The sequence below is a fragment of the Ailuropoda melanoleuca genome, chromosome 12 (assembly GCF_002007445.2).
Source record: "Ailuropoda melanoleuca isolate Jingjing chromosome 12, ASM200744v2, whole genome shotgun sequence".
Lineage (NCBI taxonomy): Eukaryota > Metazoa > Chordata > Mammalia > Carnivora > Ursidae > Ailuropoda > Ailuropoda melanoleuca.
The window spans coordinates 5,795,937-5,819,779 of record NC_048229.1 but is presented as its reverse complement, the minus strand read 5'-3'; the positions used below and the strand labels follow the sequence as shown (position 1 = coordinate 5,819,779).

Here is a 23,843-nt window from a genome sequence, read left to right as displayed (position 1 = left end):
ACTAGGCAGAAGGTGCCTGCATAACAAGCCCCCTTAAAAACCTTTGGCACACCCTCTAATGAGCTTCTCTCAGAGACAACATTTCACAGACGTCATAACTCATTACTGGGAAGTTATGCTAAGTCAAGCCAGTCACAAAAGACCTCCTATTGTATGATTCCATTTATATGAGATGTCCGGAATAGGCAAATCCACAGAGACAGCATCCACCACATGCCAAGTCTGGAGTGTTGTAGTCAACTGGGCTGTGGAGTTAAGCAGACTTTGACCTGAACCTCACAATTGCTACTTGCTGGTACATAAGTTTGATCACGTTCCCTAATCTCTCCAAATTCCCATTTCCTCAGTGTAAACTGGGAAAAATAAAAGTATTCCCCAAGAATGGTGTGAAGGTTAGATGAGATAATGCATGAGAAGTGCCTCTCCAGGGTCTAGCACATCTTAAGCATCAATGGATGTTGTCTATTATTGGCTATTATAATAAAGTGTTAATAACCTTAACTCTTAGATCCCTCATAGAATTCAACAATCTGTTGTTAGCTAATCATGACCCTTCTCTCTCCATTGAGAAATTATGAAAACAATTAAGAGTTACAACAGAGGTTCTTAAAGTGACCACCAGCATTGGGATCACCTGGAAACTTTCCAGCAATGCAAATTCTTGACCCACTGAATCAGAGACTTTGGGAGTGGGCCCCAGCAATCTGTGTTTCCACAGCCCTCCAGGTAATTCTTTTTTTTTCTTCAAGATTTTATTTATTTATTTGAGAGAGAGAGAGAGAGAGACAGAGAGAGCACAAGCAGGGGGAGGGGCAGAGGGCGAGGAAGAAGCAGACACCCCACTGAGTAGGGAGTCCTTGGGGCTCCATCCCAAGACCCCGAGATCATGACCTGAGCTGAAGGCAGATGCTTAACTGACTGAGCCACCCAGGCGCCCTGCCCTCCAGGTAATTCCAATGCATGATCAAGTTTAAAAAACAATAAGTGATGGCGTAGTGTTCAAAGGGGTAGGTTCTAGACCAGATCACAAGTGTTCAAATTGTGATTGACTCTGTCACTTGCAAGCTGTGTGATGTTAGGCAAGTAAATTGTGCGTTTACTCTGGGGCTCAGTTTTCCCAGCTGTAAACCAGGGATAATGATAAAATCTAGTTTATGAGATTGTCGTGAAGTGCTTTAGAACAGTGTCTGGCACATATTAAGTGCTCAAGAGATCTTGACTATTATTGTTATTATTATTTTAAAAGATTTTATTTATTTGTTTGTTTGTTTGTTTATTTAGCGAAAGCGGGAGGAGGGGCAGAGGGAGAAGGAGAAAGAGAATCTCCAGCAGACTCCATGCTGAGCACAGAGCCCAACCTGGGGCTCCATCTCACAACCCCGAGATCATGACCTGAGCTAAAATCAGGAGTCGGACGCTCAGCTGACTGAGCCACCCAGGTGCCCCTATGTGGGCTATTATTATTATTTATAAGCTACTTTTATCACCCAAATATAAAATATAAGAAATTTCCCAAGTTCGTATTATTATTGGGGAACGAGATATGGAAAGCTGCATTAGCAACGTAGAATATGTTTATAACAAAACTTTTTAAAGTCACAAGATATATCATAATACAAAGTTTTAAAAAGAATTTCAAAAACACTCTTCCTCTGAGATTTAAGACCATGTATGCACCTGCGCTCCCCCCTCCACCCCCACCTTTGAGTAGAAACCAAAGTGACTATGAAAGGTCATAACATTATGCCTTATGGTTAAACAAAGGAAAAAGTGATGTGGAAAACAAAAGTAGTGGGTGAGCCACGCTTAATAAAAAAGCAGCTATAAATGTTTGCGGGCTAATGTCCACCAATAGGAAAGTTCCATTAGTAGCCCCTGGCTGGCTCAGTTGGAAAAGCATGGAACTCTTGATCTCAGGGTCATGAGTTCGGACCGCACGTTGGGTATAGAGGTTAAGTTAACAAAACTTAAAAAAAAAAAAAAAAAAAAAAAAGGAAAGTTCCATTAGCAAATATCTGTGGTCCTATTGATGTAGTTTTGGTATGTAGGTGAGTTCCAGAGCCGATGGCCAAGAAAGAATTCTTGAGATGTCTTTGGTGCAAAAAAGGTGATTTTATTAAGGCATGGGGACAGGACCCGTGAGCAGAAAGAGCTGCTGCCCCAATATTGTGAGAAGCAACTGATTATATACTCTGGAGTTAGAGGAGGTAAGGAAAAGGGAGGTTTTCAAAAGAATTTTTGTATGCTAAAGAGGACACCTATAAGATATTGGAAGTCTTGCCATTATCAAGTTAAGGTTGTTCTTCCCCTCTAGTAAACGTAACATTAAGACAGTAGGGAATTTCCTTCTGGAAATTAGGTTATTGAGAAGAATGCATTTCTTCTTGTAAATCACAGACATTTTGTAAATTGAGGGAGACTCATGTCTTGCAGGACTGCCATCTCTATTAGTCAACCATTTGTTTTTCCTTCCCTTAGATTTAGGGCAGCCAGGAGTGCCTGAGAAATGTCACACATGTCCCACCTGGGAGTAGGGGTCCGGGGGAGGTAGCCGGTGTCAGCTTGTGCTTTGTCCTCAGCTTGCCTTCTGTTCCTTCATCACTATTTTTTTTTTAAAGATTTTATTTATTTATGTGCCAGAGAGACAGCCAGCGAGAGAGGGAACACAGCAGGGGAAGTGGGAGAGGAAGAAGCAGGCTCCCAGCCGAGGAGCCCGATGTGGGACTCGATCCCGGAATGCCGGTATCATGCCCAGAGCCGAAGGCAGACGGTTAACGACTGTGTTACCCAAGCGCCCCCCCTTCATCACTATTTTGAAACATCAAGCAGAGTAAGTCTACACTCCTTCTGAATACATGTGACACCACTTATTTCCCGAGTGGTACACTCAGCATGGCTTTCTTCGTGTTCTCCACATTATTTTCTGGTCTTCTTACCCTTAAATCATGCACCGAAACAGCAAGGATTTTAGAGATTTTCCAGTTTGGCTTCAATGCCTGCAACCCTGACTCAGTGAATTTATCTCAAGGAGTTGAAGGTCTTTAGAAAGCAATCTGGTTGCAGGAAGGGTGGTACCCAGGTCACTAGTTTTGAATCTGTTTGCATAAAAGCATACTTTTTTCATTTTGTTTTGTTTGTAAACTCAGGCGACATGCTTATTCACGGTGAAGAGTGGGTGAAGAAGTATTAAAGGAAATTTTGGTGGAAGGGAATACAATCCTCCACCCCACCCTCCAGGCCAGCTCTTACACCCTGGAATGTAAAAATACACTCCTCAAAGAGTTGTTGAGACAATGAAGTGAGCCTAGCCCAGTGCCGGGCAAGTTTGCTGTAAGATTCTATTAGTGTGCAACTTCTACAGAAATCTCAGGTAGGGTGGTCCGTGCTGCCTTCCAGGTCTTCTGCTTGGCTTGTAAAGTAGTCTGTTATTAATTTTTAATTACAATCGACCCTTGAACAACATGGGGGTTCGGGACGCCAATCCCCTGCACAGTCAGAAATCCACGTATAGGGGCGCCTGGGTGGCACAGCGGTTAAGCGTCTGCCTTCGGCTCAGGGCGTGATCCCGGCATTCTGGGATCGAGCCCCGCATCAGGCTCCTCTGCTAGGAGCCTGCTTCTTCCTCTCCCACTCCCCCTGCTTGTGTTCCCTCTCTCACTGGCTGTCTCTGTCTCTGTCAAATAAATAAATAAAATCTTAAAAAAAAAAAAATCCACGTATAACTTTGGACTCCCCCAGAACTTAACTACTAAGAGCCTACTGTTGACCGGAAGCCTCACTAATAATATCAACAGTCAATTAACACATATTTTGTATGTTGTATGTACTATATACTGTATTCTTACAATAAAGTAAGTTAGAGAAAATAAAGTGTGATTAAGAAGATCATAAGGACAATACATTTACAGGACTGTCCTGTACTTATCGAAACAAATCCAGGTGGACGTCCACAACAGAGTTTAAACCCATATTATTCCAGAGTTGGCTGTCTCTAGACCTGGCCCTCAGGGAGATGTCTTTCAGATGACCCTTCAAGAGGCCAAGAAGCAAATGAAAAGATACTCAACATCACTAATTAGAGAAATACAAATCAAACCACAGGGAGGTAACACCCTGCATAGCCATTAGGATAGCTATTATTAAAACAAAAACAACAACAAAACCCAGAAAATAACAAGTGTTGGAGAGGATGTGGAGAATTGGAGCCCTCCTGCTTTGCTGGTGGGAATGTAAAATGGTGCAGCTGATGTGGAACACAGTATGGCAGCTCCTCAAAAAGTTAAAAATAGAATAACCATACAATCCAGCAATTCCACTTTTGGGTATATATGTGAAAGAATTGAAAGCAGGATCTGGAAGAGATATTTGTACACCCATGTTCATAGTAGTATCATTCCCTTCTAGCCAAAAGATGGAAGCAACTCAAATGTTCCATCAGCAGATGAATGGATAAACAAAAAGCGGTCTACCCATACAGTGGAATGACTTTCTGACAATTGCTACAACATGCATGAACTTGAGAACATGAGGCTAAGCCAACCACAAAAGACAAATGCTCTGTGATTCCACTCATAGAGGTGCCTGGCATAGTCAAACTCATAGAAACAGAAAGCAAAACTTAGTGGTAACCAGGGATGGGGGATTGGGAGGTTTCATGTAATGGAGACAGAGTTTCAGTTTTGCAAGATAAAAAAGTTCCGGTGGTTGGTTGTGCAACAATACGAACATACTTCACAGCACAGAACTGTACACTTAGAAATTAGATGGTAATTAGAATTTAAATGGTAAATTTTATGTTTTGTTTGTTTGACCACAATTAACCAAAAAAAAAAAAAAAAAAAAAAAGGAAAAAANCAGAACTTGCTGGCCAGGGGGAGGGTTGCTGTTTGCGGCCAGCCTCCAACTGTGGCTCCTTTGGGTTCTGCACAGCATTCACGCCGGGACACTTCCCAGGGGCTCTCTGCCGATGACTGAGCACGGTGGGGAGACTAGGACCATAACATTTATGTCCAACATGAGACAACTCTAATGGGCAATCTGCTCTGGGACAACCCACCCCAGGGGTCAAGTTTATGCTGCAGTCTGAGGCTCTTGCTTCCTGTTTCTTTCCTTTCCTTTCTTAGACACCAAACCCGCATCCTGGTCTGAAGGCTTTCTCTGCCCAGCGCTGCTTCCTCCTTCTCTGTGACTCGCAGGTGTATCTCCACTAACCGTCTTTGTGCTCCTAACTTGGTCTGAACCTCTGTTAACAGGACGACCGAACTAACACAAGAAACACATGAATATATGCTCATTGTGAAAAAATTTAAAATGTTACTGGGGTAGATATACTTAAAAGTGAGAGGTCCACAATTCCACTGTTGTTCCCAGAAACAACTAATGCCTACACCTGGATTAACCTAGTAGCCACTAGTATGTGAGTAGCAAGTGGTTGAAATGTGGCCAGTCCTGATTGAGATGAGTTATCACTGTTTTTCTTTCAAGATTTAATTATTTATTTGACAGAGAGAGAGAGAGAGTGAGAGAGCACACAAGCAGGGGGAGTGGCAGGCAGAGGATGAGGGAGAAGCAGGCTCTCCACTAAGCAGGGAGCCTGACTCGGAGCTCCATCCCAGGACCCTAGGATCATGACCTGAAGCAAAGGCAGACACCCAGCCGACTGAGCCCCCCAGGCACTCGGAGATGAGTTATAATTGTAAGTACACACTGAATTCCAAAATGAGAATATAAGCCATCTCTCTGATGATATTTCTAATGATTACATGATTACATGTTAAAACGATGTTTTGGATGTATTGGGTCAAATAAATATTATTAAAATTAGCTTCACTGGTTTCTTTTCACTTTTTAAATGTGGCTACTATAAAATTTAAGATGACATATGTGGCTGAGTCTATGGAACAACACTGCTCTACACCAGTGCAGTCTGACAGAACTTTCTACAGTGATGGAAATTTCTCTATCTACACTGTTGAATATGTGAGCCACTAGCTCCCATATCTGTTGAGCACTTGAAATGTGGCCGATCCAACTGGGAAACTGAGTTTTTAAATTGTAATTAATTAAGTCAGGGGCAACTAGGTGTCTCAGTCGGTTAAGCATCTGACTCTTGATTTCGGCTTAGGTCGTGCTCAGGATTCTGATCTCAGGGTCCTGAGATTGAGCCCGGCATCGAGCCCTGTGTCGGGCTTCGTCCTGACTGAGGAGCCTGCTTAAGATTCTCTCTCTCCCTCTGCCCCTTCCCCCCTCTTCACCCTCTCTCACTCTCTCTCAAAAAAATATTTTTTTAAGTTAATTAATTAAGTTGAACTTTATACAGCCAGGGGCAAGTGGCTAGAGGCTACCATACTGGCAGTAACAGTGCCTCCTGGACATTCATGTATGTACGTACTCTCACACACATATTTACATTTGATTGAGGTATAAATACGTTATACCTTGTATGTTAAGATGCACAGATCTTAGATGTACATGTTTTTTAAAAATTTTATTTAAATTCAATTTAATTAACATATACTGTATTATTGGTTTCAGAGGTAGAATTCACCGATTCATCAGCTGCATACAACACCCAGTGCTCATTACTTCAAGTGCCCTCCTTAACGCCCATCACCCAGGTACCCCGTCCCTTTACCCCCTCCCCTCCAGCAACCCTCGGTTTGTTTCCTATAGTTAAGAGTCTCTTATGGTTTGCCTCCCTCTCTCTTTTCGTCTTGTTTTTCCTTCCCTTCCTCTATGTTCCTCTGTTTTGTTTCTTAAATTCCACATATGAGTGAAATCCTATGGTATTTGTCTTTCTCTGACTGACCTACTTCACTAAGCATAATACCCTCTAGTTCCATTCACATCGTTTCAAATGGCAAGATTTCATTCTTTTTGATGGCTGAGTAATATTCCTCTGTGTGTGTGTGTGTGTGTGTGTGTGTGTGTGTGTGTGTGTGTGAGATAGGGTAGCTCTATTTTTAACTTTTTGAGGAACCTCCATACTGTTTTCCAGAGCGGCTGCACCATTAGATGTACATCTTGATGAATTTTTCATAAACGTGTAACTCTATAACCACCATCAAGATAAGGATATAAAATATTCCCAGCACCCCAGGAAGCCCCCTTATGCACCATCCCCATCAGTAACACCCTCCTCGACAGGAAACCTCTATTTTGATCCTTATCATCATAACAAGTTAGTTCTGCTTATCCTAGAATTTCCCATAAGTGAAAATGGATAGTCTGTACTCCTTTGAGTCCAGCTTTTTTGCTCATGATTGTATCTGAGCGATTCAACCACATTGTTGGATGTAGTAGTAGGTTTCTACTTTTTTTTTCCCTAAACACACACACAGATGTATTTCATAAACTCTTAATTCAAGAACAACTTTAGATTTACAGAAAAATTAGGATGTGAGTACAGAAACTGGGAATTGGGTACACACACCCAGTTTCCCCTAGGATTAACACCTGACACTAGTGTGGTACACTGTTACAGTTAAGTAACCAATATCAGTTCATTAACTACAGTCTATACTTTCTTCAGATTTCATCAGTTTTTTTTCCCAATGTCCTTTTTCTGTTTTAGGAGTCCATCCAGATCACCACACTACATCTAGCTGCCATATCTCTTTAGGCTCCTCTTGGCTGTGACAGTTTCTGATTTTCCTTGTTTTTCATGACCTTGACAGTTTTGAGGAGTACTGGTCAGGTATTTTGTAGAATGCTCCCTGGGATCTGTCTGATGTTTTTCTCATGATTATTTGTCCTTTCATGCCAGCTTATTTCACTTAGCATAATGTCTTCCAGGTTAATCCATGTTATTGCAATGATTAGAATTTCCTTCCTTTTAAGGCTCAATAGTATTCTATTCCATCTACACATATACCACACACTTTTTTTTTTAAAACCACACACACGTATTTTTAAACACAATTTTAAGTCATAGATATTACTCATTTTTTACTCAATAATACATTTTTATTAATATATTTTAAGAAAATGTACTATGAAGAAAGCTACATTTACCTGCGAAATAAAGATTCAATGAAAACTAGGTAACAGTAAGACATCCTTAGTAATTAGAGAGAAACTTACCTTCTAAGGATTAGATTGAAAATGACATCAGTTGCAGAAATCATCCACTTGTAAGGACTGATCATAAAATGAGTGGCTGAAGAAAACCAAAAGACACCCACTATCAAATTTAAGCATGATTCTATCAATGAATTTCAAGTTGTAACACAATCAAGTTGTAATCTACCCAAACAGAAGCATCTATCAAAAAAAAGATAACATAATCAGAATGCATTCATCTATCCATTCCACAAATATTTATTGACCATATGGTTCTTTCCTCCTTCCCACACAAGTTTTAAATCTGAGCTTCTTAATGGTGACTCTAATGGCAGGGGTCTTTCATTATGCTTCAAGAATCATAGGGCATAGGGTTGGAGCAGTACATACAGAAGCCTGAGTCACCATTATTACCTTGGGAGGGGAAGAAGAGAAAGAGAAGCAACTTCTGGAAACAAGCAGAATATATATATATATTTTTTTTTTTTAAGTATTTTTTCAGTAGGTTTCACACCCAGTGTGGAGCCCAATGTGGGGCTTGAACTCATGACCCTGAAATCAAGACCTGAGCTGAGATCAAGGGTCTGATGCTTAACCAGCTGAGCCACCCAGGAGCCCCTAGAAATAGTATTTTATATACAATCAGATGCTTAATCCCAAAATTAATAGTACCATACAGTACTGTAGTCCAGACTTTTTTTTAAAGGATTTACTTTAAAAAAAAATATTATTTCTTTCAGACAGGGTGGGGAAGGGCAGAGGGAGAGGGCTAGAGAGAATCTCAAGCAGATTCCATGCTGAGCATGGAGCCTGACGCAGGGCTCAATCCCAGGACCCTGGGGTCATGACCTGAACTGAAATCAAGAGTTGGAGACCTAACCGACTGAGCTCCAGGCACCCCTTAAGATTTTATTTTTAAGTAGTTTCTACACCAAACATGGGGCTTGAACCTATGACCCCGAGATCATACTCCACCAACTGAGCCAGCCAGGCACCCCCTGTAGTCCAGATTGAAGGATATTTCCTGTTTTGCCAGGCAACCAACTAAAGAGATTGGACAATGGTAGGTAATTTTTAATGTGATTCCAAATTTCACTGGAGGTGGGATTATTGATATTGTGAAGCTAGGAGGCTTGTATTAAATATATATATATAGTTCGACTTGGGAGAAAGTATTTATCAAGGTGCAACAAGAGCTATCAGCAAGAGCAGACACCCCCTTGTTCTGCCAACTGGCAGTGCTATTTGATAGTCTAGGACTTCTGAAGCAAAGGAGTGCAAGAATAATCGCTAAGTTTTGTAGGGCTGAAGCAGTATGGTAGGACAATTCTTCCAGGGTGTTAGATTACACAGGGTAGCTTCATGATAAGCAAATTCTTCCCAGGGAGCCAACATGCCTATGGCCAGACCAATCCTAGCAATTTTCATACCTAAAGCCCTTTTGGTTCTATGAGGGACTGTGAGGTTTGTGGGCAGGGTGATAGACACAGGGGATTGTATGAATCCTAGCGTGACTTGTCTAGTGACCCAGGCATTGTTAATGCATTTGAAGGCTAGGGTTTGGTTAGTTATTCTTCCATAGGGGTTGCCGATATGGGAAGATAATTAAGGGGCTGCTACAGATGAACATGTACATTTCAGGAGCACATCAAGATGGAACTGCTCCTGTTTTATTGTCCAGATGGTGCTCCTGATGACTGAGAAGGAAGAGTTGGCACAGAGGGAAGCTAGGGGCCCTGCAATGTAAAGTTTATCGACATCACAGTAAGGCTAGAACTTGGTTATTGGTTTGATTATAGCAATACCTCTTCCAAGGATTCCAATGACAGGGCTTTTTACGAATCATTCCCCTGAAGATTACTGGACCCAGGCATTGATGGTAAGTCCCATTATTCACCTCCTGCTCTGGGACGACCTGGCAGAGGGCAGTAGCGTTAGGGGAGGTGGATGAAATAAAGCTGCAGCTTGACAGATTATAGCAATCAGCTAATACAGAGGTGAGATTTACATCTATAGAGACCACGCTAGGTCCCAGGTGGACATATCTTACACAAGAAATGAAATTATGGACAGGAATAATGTCAAAATAGGGAAAGGAGGTTAAAACAAATGGGGTTAGGGTACTTCTGGGGTGGAGGAGCAATGGTATTTGATTAGAGGCATTGCACATGATCTTAATCTGCGGGGCAATGTTATTGAGTGGAGAGGAATGAAGAGGGAGCATTTTTTTTTTTGAACAGTAAAGTGAATTTTATTATTTTACAAACTGATTCACATCAATAGTAAAAGACATTTTTTAAATTGTAGCATTTTATTTTTGCCTCATGCCCCAAATCTTGGATTCTTTTTGACTCCACTGTTTCCCATCCCAGAATCCGGATATCAGAACATCCTTTCAGAATATATCCAGAATCCCAGCCATTCTTGCACTTCTCCTACTACTTTGGTTTAAGCTGCCATCAACTAGGTTACCATATGTATATGATATAGAACGTATATGAAATATGATATAATGTATGATGCAACATATATGATAAAGGATATATAATATATACCATATAATATACATGTATAAATAATTATGTTAGATGTTATCATATCATATTATAATCACCACCACCTAGATTCCTGTAAGAGTCCCCTAATTGGCCCGAAGAGGGAGCATTCTGTATTTGGTTGGAGTACCTGTCGTGACACACCCAGCAATTCCTTAAGGCGGGGGGGGGGGGGTTCTCCTGGGCTATAGCTTGGGACAGCTTAACAATGGAGCTGGTATTCCAATCAGAGGGGGTTCCCTCTTTGCTGGAACATAGTAGTAAGAATATTGGGTTTTTTTGGTTTTTTTTTTAAAGATTTTATTTATTTGACAGAGAGTGACAGCCAGCAAGAGAGGGAACACAAGCCGCGGGAGCGGGCGAGGAAGAAGCAGGCTCATAGCAGAGGAGCCGGATGTGGGGCTCGATCCCAGACCACAGGGATCATGCCCTGAGCCGAAGGCAGACGCTTAATGACTGAGCCACCCAGGCGCCCCAGTAAGAATACTGTTAACTGGTTTTTCATCTTAAAGTGCATAGGACTTGAGAACAAAGCTTGGGACACCTGAGTGACTCAGACAGTTAAGCGTCTGCCTTCAGCTCAGGTCATTATCTCAGGGTCCTGGAATCGAGCCCTGAGTCGAGCTCCCTGCTCACTGGGAGCCTGCTTCTCCCTCCCCCTCTGCTGCTCCCCCTGCTTGTGCTCTCCCTCTCTTTCTGTCTAGTAATAAATAAATAAATAAATAAATAAATAAATAAATAAAAATAAAAAACAAAACAAAAACTTAAAAAAAAAAGGTAGACTATAGGGTGTCAAGGGTTATTATTTTTTTTAATGTTATTGTTTAAAGTAATCTCTACACCCAACATGGGGGTGGAATTCACGACCCCAATATCGAGTTGCACATCTACTTACTGAGCCAGTCAGGTGCCCTGGTGTCAAGTCTTATTAAAGCCTAAGGGTTAGTAAAGAAGTCTTCGGTTAAGAACTCAAACCAAGGGAGCAGACAGAGGTCATGAATGACTTCAGGCCAATATTAGGTGGTGGAAATGAGACAAAAGGGAAAAAATGAGAATTCAAGTAAAAGGAGGGTTCTGGTCTGGTCCGGAATCTTAGGTATCAACTGTTGGCTTTGGACCTTGTCTACTTTAGTTCTGGGTCTCCAAAACGGGAGTGACTCTCCAGTCATTTTCAGGATGTGGAGCCCTTTTTAATAAGAAACATGAGGGGCGCCTGGGTGGCGCAGTCGTTAAGCGTCTGCCTTCGGCTCAGGGCGTGATCCTGGAGTTCTGGGATCGAGCCCCACATCAGGCTCCTCTGCTATGAGCCTGCTTCTTCCTCTCCCACTCCCCCTGCTTGTGTTCCCTCTCTCGCTGGCTGTCTCTCTGTCAAATAAATAAATAAAAATCTTTAAAAATAAATAAAAAATAAAAAAAAATAAGAAACATGAATCTATGCATAAGTCAGCCCCTTGTAGCTTTGCTGCACACAGGTGGTTAACAATACCTAATAAGGTCCTTTCCTTTATGTCTGTAAAGAATCTTTAAGTTGATATGTCTTCCAATACATTCGATCTCCTCTTAAAGTTGTGACTATTTTTTTTCTTCTGGAGGACACTATGTAGAATGAATCTTTAACAAGTTTGGCCTTTCATATATCTTCTGTACCGGAGAATTTCTCCTTGTAACAAAGTAGAGGGCAAGTGACCCTTGACTAGGTTCATAGGGCAGCCGGTGATGATTTTGGAGGGAGAAAACTGAGCCTTTCTAGTAGGAGTAGATCTTAGATTTAAAAGGACAAGCGGCAAGGTTTTGGGCTGGGGTGGACCAAAGGCAGTGAGTGATTGGTTTGGACAACTGAGTTTTGATTATGCCATTAGAGTGTTCAGCTAATCCTGAATATGGAGGATGGTAGGTGCAATGAAAATGTTGAAAGATGGCCAGATTTGTCCTCCTGGACAATTTGTCCAATAAAATGGGTTCCTCAATCATAATGTAGCTGTCAAGGAACACCCCAGGTGGGAATGATTTTTTCCTAATAGGTTTTTGGCCACTGCTTTTGCTGTTGCTTGCCTGCAAGGAAATGCCTCTGTTCCATGGGAAAACATACAGATCGTTACCATTGGGGAAACTGGATGAAATCAATTTGCCAGATGTCAAAAGGCCCGTCAGGAAGAGGAACTTGACCTAATGCAGCGTGATATGGTTTCCCAGGATTGTGCAAGGGGCAAACAGTACATTTTGAAATATTAGTTGGGCAATAGTTGGAGACAGCTTCCAATAGTATTGTTGTGCCCATAGGACCATTTTATTTGTGCCCCGTGTGTCATACAGATGAACATTTGTGAATCAGAAGTTTGAAGTGTCACATCTTTGGTGGCTTGGTCAGTGTAACGATTGCTCTTGGCTTCAGGGTATCAAGTTTGAAATGGGCTTGAACTTTTTTCTTTTTTTAAGATTTGATTTATTTATTTGACAGAGAGAGAGGCAGCCAGCGAGAGAGCAAACACAAGCAGGGGGAGTGGGAGAGGAAGAAGCAGGCTCCCAGCGGAGCAGGGAGCCCAATGCAGGGCTTGATCCCAGGACTCCGGGGTCATGCTCTGAGCTGAAGGCAGACGCTTAACGACTGAGCCTCCCAGGCAGCCCGAAATGGGCTTGAACTGTTATAAGAACTAAGCTGGAGGGAAGGATAATGGAGTCAAGGAGTTTTAATAAGTAAGTTTTGGGGTTTTTAAAAAGATTTTTTTTTTAAAAGATTTTATTTATTTACTTGACAGAGAGACAGCCAGTGAGAGAGGGAACACAGGCAGGGGGAGTGGGAGAAGAAGAACCAGGCTCACAGCGGAGGAGCCTGATGTGGGGCTCGATCCCATAACGCCGGGACCACGCCCTGAGCCGAAGGCAGACGCCCAACCGCTGTGCCACCCAGGCGCCCCTAAAAAGATTTTATTTTTAAGTAATCTCTCTACCCAACATGGGGCTCGAACCTATGACCCCGAGATCAAGAGTCTCATGCTCCACCGACTGAGCCAGTCTGGTGCCCCTAAGTTTTCTTTTTATGGGATGTCCAGAGGATGTTAGATACCCTGTTTCTAGAGCTTACCAAAATCATGGGTGACCCCAAAAGCATATCTGCTATCTGTATAGACGATGAGAGTTTTATTTATTATCAATTGGCATGCTCTTATTAGAGCATATAATTCGGCTTGTTGGGCCACATGAACCTGGGATAAAGATCCTGCTTTGATAATTTTTTCAGTGGATACCAGAGTGTCCTGCATTGTATTTTTCTTGATCATTTTTAAGAAGGATTTTATTTATTTATTTGAGAGAGCACAAGCAGGGAGGACGGCAGAGGGAGAGGGAGAAGCAGGCTCCCCGCTGAGCAGGGAACCTAACATGGGCTCAATCCCAGGACCCTGGGACCTGAGCCGAAGGCAGATGCTTAACCAACTGAGTCACCCAGGTAGCCTTGATCATCTTTTAACGTAAGATCAGTCAGAAAACCAAATAAAATCTGGATTTGGGAAGAGAATTTCGTGAAAGTCTAATTGAGGGGTAAGTAATGAGTCAGTTACAAAGATGAAGTTGTGTTCAGTTGAGTTTTTGAGGGGTAAGGGAAATAAGGTAGCAGGACTGAGAGGAAGACAATGAGAGACTGAAATGTTTGGAAAGGAAGGAAACTGTAGTTGAAATTTTGTAAGTCAGCTGGTGGAGAGGTGTTGGGTGTGGTGGGAGTCTAAGAGTTTTAACTGTATGTGGAACTAATACCTGTAGGAGAGAATCTAGTATTAGTTTTTCAGAGGCAGTAATGGGTATAGAGGCGGGTTGCTAGGGCAGGGAGTATGGGAGATAAATGTTTGGCCATGGGGTCTAACTGAAGACTATAATATCCTTATGGGGTGTTGCAGGCCTCCAAGCCTTTCAGAAAGGATTCCCAGATGAACAAGAAGGAAGAAGGACAGTTGACAATTAGGGTGTCCTAGAATTGTGGAAAAGATGAGCGGTTTTTTGTTTGTTTGTTTGTTTGTTTGTTTGTTTGTTTTTTTAAGGTATAAAGGTGGGGCGCCTGGCTGGCTCAGTTGGTGAGCTTGTGATCTTGAGTGGTGAGTTCGAACCCCATGCTGGGTGTAGATAGTACTTAAATAAATAAATAAACTTAAAAAAAAAGATATAAAGTAATCTTGGGCCTCTTGAGGCTATGGGATCAGGTTTGCCATGGAAGGCATATAAGGGTTGAGCTGTGAGGAAATAATTGGGAATCCAAAGGCAACAGTACCCTGCAAGACCCAGAAACCCTGTAATTGTCTTTTAGTCTGAGGTTGAGGGAACTGGGTCAACGTAGTAATTCTGTCTGGTTCTATTTTTAGCCCATCCAGCAAAAGGTGGCCTAGGAATTTGACTGAAGCAGAACAGAGTTGTAATTTATCTTTAGATCTTTGTGTCCTTTGTTGGCTAATTGTTTGAGAAGGCATTTAGCATCAGTGAGACAAGCCTTTAGGGTGGGAGAGCATTGTAATAATTCATCTATATATTGTGAAGTGTAGATACCCCAGGGAAATCAAGAACTTTTAGGTCAGCAAATAGGTAGGACTTCTGGCATATTCCTGAGGTGGGACTACCCAAGTGTATTGTTGATTGTTCCATGCAAAAGTAAAAAGATACTGACTTTGGGGTTGATAGGGATGCTGAAAAAGGCACTGCACAAGGCAATGACAGAAAAAGTAGTAGTTTCAGCTGGTATATTAAAGGAGGGTGTGGGAGTCAGGAACAATAGGGTGACAGGGTGTGACTGTATTGGTGATTGCCCTAAAGTCTTTAACAAAATGCCTTCCTCTATTATGGGGCTTTTTAACTGGAAAAATGGGGGTAATACGAGGATTAGTAGTGGGGATGATCAATCCTTTGTTGATAAAGTCTTGAATAATACGAGTTATTCTTTTAATGGCCATAGGGTTTAAAGGGTATTACTTAATATTGGGTAAGGCCTTTAATTCATCAATTTGAATAGTTATTGGGGGAGCTGAGGTTATGTGTCCTATATTGGTAGAAGAGATTGCCCACAATTGATCAGGGAGTGCATTTAGGAATTGGGGGGGGGCAGTGGACTGACTGGAGAGTAGTACTGGGCAGATCAGTTAGGAATTCTGAACAGTGAGAAGGCAAATGTAATAGCACTTCTTTTTTTTTAGTCAAAGGAAATATAGGCCTGGTAAACCTGCAAAAAATTTCTTCCTAACAAAAGTGCGGCAGGGGTGTGCCTGGCTGGCTCAGTTGGTAGAGCAGCAAATCTTGATCCTGGGGTCCTGAGTTTGAGCTCCACACTGGACATGGAGCCTACTGAAAAAATAAAAGAAAGTGCTGGGGATGAGAGCACCAAAAAAAGGAATGGTTGCCTTGTCAAGTGCCAAGAATGAACTCTAGGGGTTGAGATAATGGGACACTTCGTAGCTGATTAGTGACCCTGATCATGGTTAAGTGCTTTTGTATTTTGAAGCAAGGGACTGGAAAATAGATCACTGGTTGAGGATTGCAGAAGTTGCTCCAGGGTCTATAAGAATAAAGCGTGTTAGGGGCACCTGGGTGGCCCAGCATCTGACTCTTGATTTTCACTCAGGTTGTGATCTTGGGATGGTGGGATTGGGCTTTGCGTCAGACTCGTGGCTCAGTGCCGAGTCTGCCTGTCAGTCCCCCTCAGCTCCTCCCCCTGCTCAAACTCTCTCTCTGAAATAAATTAATCAAATTAAATCTTAAAAAAAAAGAATAAAACCGTCTTCATTCTGAATTGTTATGGGAGTTTCTCCATTAGTGTTTGCTAGGAGAAAGGGGAAAAATCCCCTTTTTGTCCTTGGAACATCACTAATCTGATAGAGGGATTGTTTTTGAGATTTTTTGTTTTTTGGGGTTTTTGAGAGAGAGAGAGAGAGTACACACATATATGCATATGTGAATGGGGTAGCGGGGGGGGTGCACAGAGGGAGAAGGAAAGAGAGAATCCTAAGCAGGCTCCACACCCAGCATGGAGCCAGACTCGGGGCTTGATCCCTGAGATCATGACCTGAGCCGAAATCAACAGTCAGTTGCTTAACTGACTGCGCCTCCCAGGCGCCCCAAGATTTTTGTTCTTTTGGAGCCATCTTTTATATTTCAAGCATTCCTTTTTGAAAGGTCCAGGTTTTTTTTGTTTTGTTCATAATTGTTTTAAGTAGGCTCCATGCCCAATGTGGGGCTTGAACTCATGACTCTGAGATCACGAGTGGCTCACCCTACTGACTGAGCCAGTCAGGTACCTCTGAAATGTCCAGGTTTTTGCAAGAGAAACAGGTTTTATCAGTTGAGCCAGATGTTTTAACTTACGACATGGATTTGGGGTTTGCCATTTGTAGAGCCATAAGGTTAGCCATTTGTTCTTTTTTTTTTTTTTTTAAGATTTTATTTATTTATTTGACAGAGATAGAGACAGCCAGCGAGAGAGGGAACACAAGCAGGGGGAGTGGGAGAGGAAGAAGCAGGCTCATAGCAGAGGAGCCTGATGTGGGGCTCGATCCCAGAACGCCGGGATCACGCCCTGAGCTGAAGGCAGATGCTTAACCGCTGTGCCACCCAGGCGCCCCCCATTTGCTCTTTTTAAAAATGTTTTTAAATTAAAACAATTAAAAATTTTTTTTTAAAATTTATTTTGTTATTAGCCGATCATCTTTGCCAATCTGTTAGTGGTGGTGGCTAGATAAGGAGTTTTGGTATGCTGGTCAGGGTCATGTTGTCTGACCAGAGTTAAGACTGAATAAAGGAGGTCCTCTAGAAACACTGAATTAAACAATTTGATCCTTTATCCAATCTAAGGGTTCCAGAATGTAGGACAAAAACTTTTTCGAACCTATCAAAAAACTCTAAAACAAGTTCTTCCTTTTTTTTGTTTCGTTTTGTACTGCCTTCTAATTTATTTGAGGTGACCACATATGGGGAATCATTTTGATTAAATTTGCAGCTACATTAGAAGTTTTTTTCTAGGGCCTCATTATGAGGAATTTTAAAATCCTGTGTGTGGGGGGGTCTTCCTATCCAGCTTTATTCTTCCATTCTTGGGCCTGTATAGGTCCAACAAGCATGCATACCAGTTGGTAAAGGTCAGAAGGGCCTGGATTAAGGGCATTGAAAGTCCAAATTAGTTGTCAGGTCAACTCTTCCGAATTTTCTTTTGGATTAGGAAAGTCTTTTGCAAGATTAATAAATTTTGTTTAGGACCAGAATGTCAAAGAAAGGACCTGATTATTGGGATAAGGCCTAGTAACTTTGACTTTGAAAGGTGCTATGATGTTAGTTTTGGGAGGATGGATGGTGGCAGGGCTGGAGAGGGAGAAATTTCAGAGGGGAAAAAGGATATTTGGAAAGATCTGCATATAGCAGAGGAAATAGAAGGCATGCAATGGGGGACAAAGAACTGGAAATGGAAGATGTGGAATAATTTTTGATTCAGTGTTGGGTTGTTCTAATTGTTTTCATCTTTGACTTTTGAGTTTTGTTTTTTTTTTACAGAGGCTATGACTAAGTAAGTTCTTTTGGGGGCTTCTAAGTACCAACTGAAATAGGCTTCCATTGATTTTGTGAAGTATGATAGCTTCACCTTTCCAATTGTGCTCTTAAATACACCAATTTAGGGATATCAAAGGTGCCCCAATGAGGCCAGTGAAGTTTTAAATATTTAGTAATTTGAACCCAGGTTGAGGAAACCTACAGCCCCCTGGGCCATAGTTTTTTTGTTCTTTTAAGATTGTATTTATCTGTTTAGAGAGCCAGCAAGCGTGATCATGGGAGGGCAAAGGGAGAGGGAGAGAAGCAGACTCCCACTGGGCGAGGAGCCTGAGGCAAGGTTCCATCTCACAACCATGAGATCAGGACCTGAGCCGAAATCAGATGGTTAGCCACCCTGGTGCCTCTGGGCCATAGTTTTTATCTGTACAATCAGCAGGCTGATCATTGAAATCTCTTTCTGAGAGACTGGTACCCATTCGGTATGGGAGGAACCCTCCCCTGAACAGCTAACAGTGAGGAACTCTGTTACCCCCAAAAAAGTCTCAGGGTGACTGACTGTCTCAGCCCATGGAGCATGAGACTCGATCTCAGGGTCCTGAGTTCAAGCCTCACCTTGGGTGTGTAGATTTTTTAAAAATAAAATCTTAAAGAAAAAAAAGAAAAAAAGGAAAGAAAGAAAAGTCTCCTGAGCTCTACCGAGGTGGGAGTTCGGGGATATGAGAGGACCATGCCTGTCACCCCTCCCCCCATGACAGGAGCCGTCCTAAGAGAAGCAACACGGGGTGCGGTGCTCACTTCGCCACGTCCGGAGGTCCGCAGGAGGCGCCTAGGTTGCTTCACATCTTTTCCTCGGCTGCTCCAAACTGTTTAGGAAAAACCTCAGGAGCGAGCCTATGAGCGAGGAAAAAGGAGACAACTCTTATTTAGGTTTGCGAACTACAAAGCACCATCCAACTCAGTTGGTGTGCCCGTCCCGAGAAGTGTTTTTATTTAAAGCTTGTTTACCCCAGCGAGGGAGAAATTTCAATTGGTATGGGTTGCCGAGTGATGGGCTGACCTCTTTTGCTCAGTTCTGTGAGACGGGGGGAACTTGCCAGGTGTGCAAACCTCAGGATGTTTATCATGATTCCAAGAGGGGCTGCTCTTCAGAGAACTCCACAAAATGGTGGCCGATGCAAGATGGAGTCAGGGTTGTCAAGCCTTCCCTGACCCCTTTTCTTCTGCAGTGTGAACCGGCACACGCATCCTCTGAAAACACCATAACATAGTCCGATTCCCAAAGTGAGTCTGAGAATTGACGATCCGCCGCGCTGACAGATCCCTTCGCTACGCAGGGCGAGTCGGCTCCTCCCAGATGACTAACTGCACATTCGACAGTCTTTCAACTCAACCATTCAATTTAGCAGTTTCTGTCGTCGTGCAAAAGTTAAAAAAACGAAAAGCTCATTTTCTTCGGAGATAATATACCCTCGAGGCTCATCACACGTAGACTAAATTTCTTAAAAGCAAAAACGAAAAAAAAAAAAAAATCGCTGCTCGTGGCGAATCTGCTTCTTCCAATATAAAGGTCTGCTCCGGCTGGCGCGAAGAATCTCCTGGCGGTTCGAGTCTGTGGAGTCCGCTGGCTTCGGTGGGAAGGGAAGCTCGAGCCTTGCCGAGGTGAGTAGGAGCGGCCTGGCGGCAGCAGGGCCCACTCCGACGGGAAGGACGAGGGAATTCGGCCCGGACCCTGTGTCCACTCGTGTAACGGCCGCCATGTTGAAGCCTGGCAAAGGGGGAGCCCTTCTGGGGTTGTGTTGCGGAAAGCGGGGGCGATAGCTCGGGTGGAAGAAGGGCCCCTTCTCCCCTTCTCCCACTCAGAGAGTGAGAGGGCGGGGTGGGGGTCACCTTCGAGGGCCGGCGGTGGAGGCTGAGGTTCTATGGGGCTGCTGGGAGTATAGGCTGCTCCACCTAGACTTCCGCCTTCGCGGCCGCGGCGCCACTGCGCATGCTCGGGAGGGCTCCGCGGGCTCGACTTGAGTTTTGTTTCCCACTTGGATGCTAAGCGCGGGAATATTCTAAACTCGGGGGGTTCAGTAGGGGGAGGCACGCTTTGTTGGACGGTTTCATAATAACGGATCTGTATAATAATTGATAATTATAAAGCACATTCACAGACACTGTCTTATCTAATCCTCACAAAAACCTAATGAAATGGCATGTCGTAACGTTTTACAGATGATTTAAACTTTGCCCAAGAACCGACTAGGTCTTAAATGTGGTGTTCTGTCTCTGGATCCCGTGTTCTTGTTCACTTGCCACACTTTTGTCTTTAATGATTAATTTCCCCATCCATTTTCATCCCCCACCATTCATCTCTCAAACCTCATTCCCGTTTATGAAATAATGACATGAATTTAAAAACCCAAAGAAATTGTAGGAAATCTCAACATAATGCTGCAATGGAGGGACCACTCCTGGAAAGATGCATGAGAAGCCGTGAAGCCTGCTGCTCTCTTGGCATTTAGTTTTAGTGTTTTTTTTTCCCTTGGCATTTAGTATTTTTAAAAATGATTTTATTTATTTGAGAGAGAGAAAACAAGCAGGGGAAAAGGGCAGATGGAAAGGGGGAAGCAGATTCCTCACTGAGCAGGGAGCCCAATGTGGGGCTCCATCCACAGACCCTGAGATGGTGACCTGAGCTGCAGGCAGACACTGAGCCACCCAGGCACCCCGGCATTTAGTGTCGATAGAAGTATACCCATGAAGGAGAAACAAAATTCAGACTATCCCTTTGTAATTCTCTTCAGATTTTAATTTGAAGAATGATGTGGGAAACAAAGACGGAAGAAAAATTATTAAAAAATTATTCCTTACTACCCACAGCCCACTGACAAGTCCTTGAAACAGGCAGAGTGACATTCCTCTAGGGACTCAAGTGCCTCAATGTTGGTACCTTGCTAAGGTCAAAAGGCAAACTTAGCCCTTGGGGCGCCTGGGTAGCACAGTCGTTAAGCGTCTGCCTTCGGCTCAGGGCGTGATCCCAGCGTTATGGGATCCAGCCCCACATCAGGCTCCTCCGCTAGGAGCCTGCTTCTTCCTCTCCTACTCCCCCTGCTTGTGTTCCCTCTCTCGCTGGCTGTCTCTGTCACATAAATAAATGAAATCTTAAAAAAAAAAAACAAAAAAACCCCCCCACAACTTAGCCCAAACCCCAGGATCCCGTAAGTCTACTTTAATATATAAAAATTCTTTTGGAAACTTCCTTTATCTCTACCCCCTCAAGGTACGTGTTGGCAATCATCCCCCATGCATATGACCCACCAATATATATCAGGGGTCTCATAACTTAGGTTTTTAGGCAGTAATAAATGACCCTTTCCCAACACTAGCTAGCCCCCTCAAGGTCATGGAAACCTTGCTTCCAAAATTCAGAGACTTAACACTATTCCTAACCCCCTCCCAACTTGAAAGTAATAATGGACCACTCCTCATGACCCCGGTGCAGCTGTTTCTGCCCACAGGTCCTGTCCCCGTGCTTTAATAAAACCACCTTTTTGCACCAAAGATGTCCCAAGAATTCTTTCTTGGCTGTAGGCTTCGAACCCTAAAGTCTTTCCTATATCAAGGAATTCTTAAGGCTTCAAACAGGAGTTCTATGTAGAATAATACGAGTTTTATTTGATGGATCTTCTGTGACCTTTTCTTGTTGATTGGGGAAGGGATTCTTTCCTTAGCCTCAAAAACAGAATCCTGTTGGTTTTTGTTGTTGTTGTTGCTATCTCCGTCTTCAAAGTTTTATATTTTATATATTTTATATTTTATGACATCTAAGTTTTATATTTTATGACATCTAAGGAAATATTAAGAGCTCAAGTCAAGTTCTGGAGTGGTAAAAGCCCTTGAATGTTAACTCCCTAGCAAGGCTACTTCTTAGCCTCGTGATTTGGGACAAAAGAAAGCTTTTTGTGTGTCTCTGTCCTCATCTGAAATGGCACTAATAATAGAACCTCTGTCCTGACAGTGTTGCGAGGTGAGGGGAATTAAGTGCTTAGCATAGTGCCTGGCACCCCCTAAGTCTTCAGTACAAGTTAACTATAATTACTACAGCCCGTGTGTGTGTGCGTGTGCGTGTGCGTGTGTGTGTGTTTTCCTGCAACCCTGTGATGGAGGATAGGGAGTGTGGTCTAGAATGGTAGCGCCAGTAGAATGGAATTAGAGAATACTAGAACAGGAAGAGTCAGACAACATAGCGCTCTCTCTTATTTTCCTTTTTTTTTTTTTTGCATGTGGAGAAGTTCCAGCAATGAGAGAGAAATACAAAGTGAGTTAGAGGCAGCACCCAGATGGGACTGAAATCCTCTCTTGTCCTGTTGCTGCAGCTGTGTTATCATCCTTTTACTGATAAGGATACCAGAGGCACCTTCTCCAAAGTTGCTGGTTAACGACGACAGGCATATACCCTCCTTTTACAGTGTGGTGGCAGACAGTATAAAGTTGTTTTGCCTCTCAGTTTGCAATGAAGCATCCTTTCTGTCTGGTTTGGACACAAAAAAAACTTCATGGAGTTTTGATTGGAGTTGGTTCAGTTCCTCGGTATTCATCAGGAAGTATCCTAGAATCTGGAGATAAAGTAAAGCATACACTAGACTAAGGAGTGTTTACTGTGTGCTTGGGGAAAATGTGATTGGTACATTTACAGAAGAGGTGCCCTGAGCTGTGGGGCAGATGAATTTGCTTCCTGGGGAAGAGGTTGGAAGCTGAGCTTGGAAGGACCAATAGAATTTCCATAAGTGGAGATGTGGAGAGGAAGAAACTGTTCCCAGGAGAGGAAATTGCACAGGGAAAGACCTGGAGCTGGGGAATTAGGGCACATTTAAGGAATGAGGAGCAATCCTGTGTAAAATAGATTTTGCAGTGGGCTGTGGTAAGAGGCTAAGTGACGGTCAAATTTCTTGAGTGCAGTGCCATTGACTTTGGATTTTATTCAGTGTTTGGTCTTTTTACTGGGAAAATAATTCCATAGTGCACCCCATAAAGGATCACTTTCCTTACATAGCCCATCAACTGAAGAAAAAGAAAAGCAAAAAGATCCTTGAGGAAAATATGAGTAAAAGGGGAAAAATTATAGATATTTTAATAAATGTCATGGAAAGATGTTATGAATAAGATTACTATATAAATTTGACAGAGCCCTGGTTGGTTGGTTTGTTTGTTTATTAAAGTAAGCTCTACCCCCAACATGGGGCTTGAACTCATGACCCCTAGATCAGGGGTCACCCGCTCTACTGATTGAACCAGGCAAGCACCTGGAGAACTGGTTTTAAGGTAACAGATTTCTGTAATGGCTCTAAAGTTTTACAGAGGTGGCCCTGTGAGCAGAGGCAGTGTCTGAAATGTTGGCAAGCACTGTATTATTCCTGCAGATTCACCAGAATGTGAATCAATTGCTATGTTATCAGCCTCTCCTCTCAATTTAAACTTTCCCACCCTTTTTTTTTTTAAGATTTTATTTATTTATTTATTTGACGGAGAGACAGCCAGCGAGAGAGGGAACACAGGCAGGGGGAGTCGGAGAGGAAGAAGCAGGCTCCCAGCAGAGGAGCCTGATGTGGGGCTCGATCCCAGGACTCTGGGATCACGCCCTGAGCCGAAGGCAGATGCTTAACAATTGAGCCACCCAGGTGCCCCAAAACTTCCTACCCTCTTTATTTATTTATTATTATTATTATTATT

At 42.9% G+C, this 23,843-nt stretch overlaps 1 protein-coding gene and 1 long non-coding RNA gene across 3 annotated transcripts in view; one reads left to right on the top strand and one right to left on the bottom strand.

The window, feature by feature from the left end:
• Nucleotides 1-18,088: 18,088 nt before the first annotated feature.
• LOC117795278 lies at nt 18,089-19,608 on the bottom strand. Its single transcript, XR_004619205.1, has 2 exons — nt 19,134-19,608; nt 18,089-19,019 (listed from the first exon to the last, which is right to left on the bottom strand). It is a non-coding gene; the product is annotated as an uncharacterized LOC117795278 (long non-coding RNA).
• Nucleotides 19,609-19,636: 28 nt separating this feature from the next.
• The window catches only part of SNRNP35 (small nuclear ribonucleoprotein U11/U12 subunit 35), a 6,572-nt gene continuing 2,365 nt past the window's right edge, over nt 19,637-23,843 (top strand). The window contains exons 1-2 of one of the 2 annotated variants that reach the window (XM_011226460.3): nt 19,685-19,787; nt 22,406-22,431. In XM_011226460.3, coding sequence (XP_011224762.2) covers nt 22,414-22,431 — 18 coding nt within the window. In that variant the 5' untranslated portion in view covers nt 19,685-19,787; nt 22,406-22,413. Of the gene's footprint in view, nt 19,788-22,405; nt 22,432-23,843 lie in introns of both variants that reach the window. The other variant, XM_002913097.4, reaches the window with a different exon arrangement.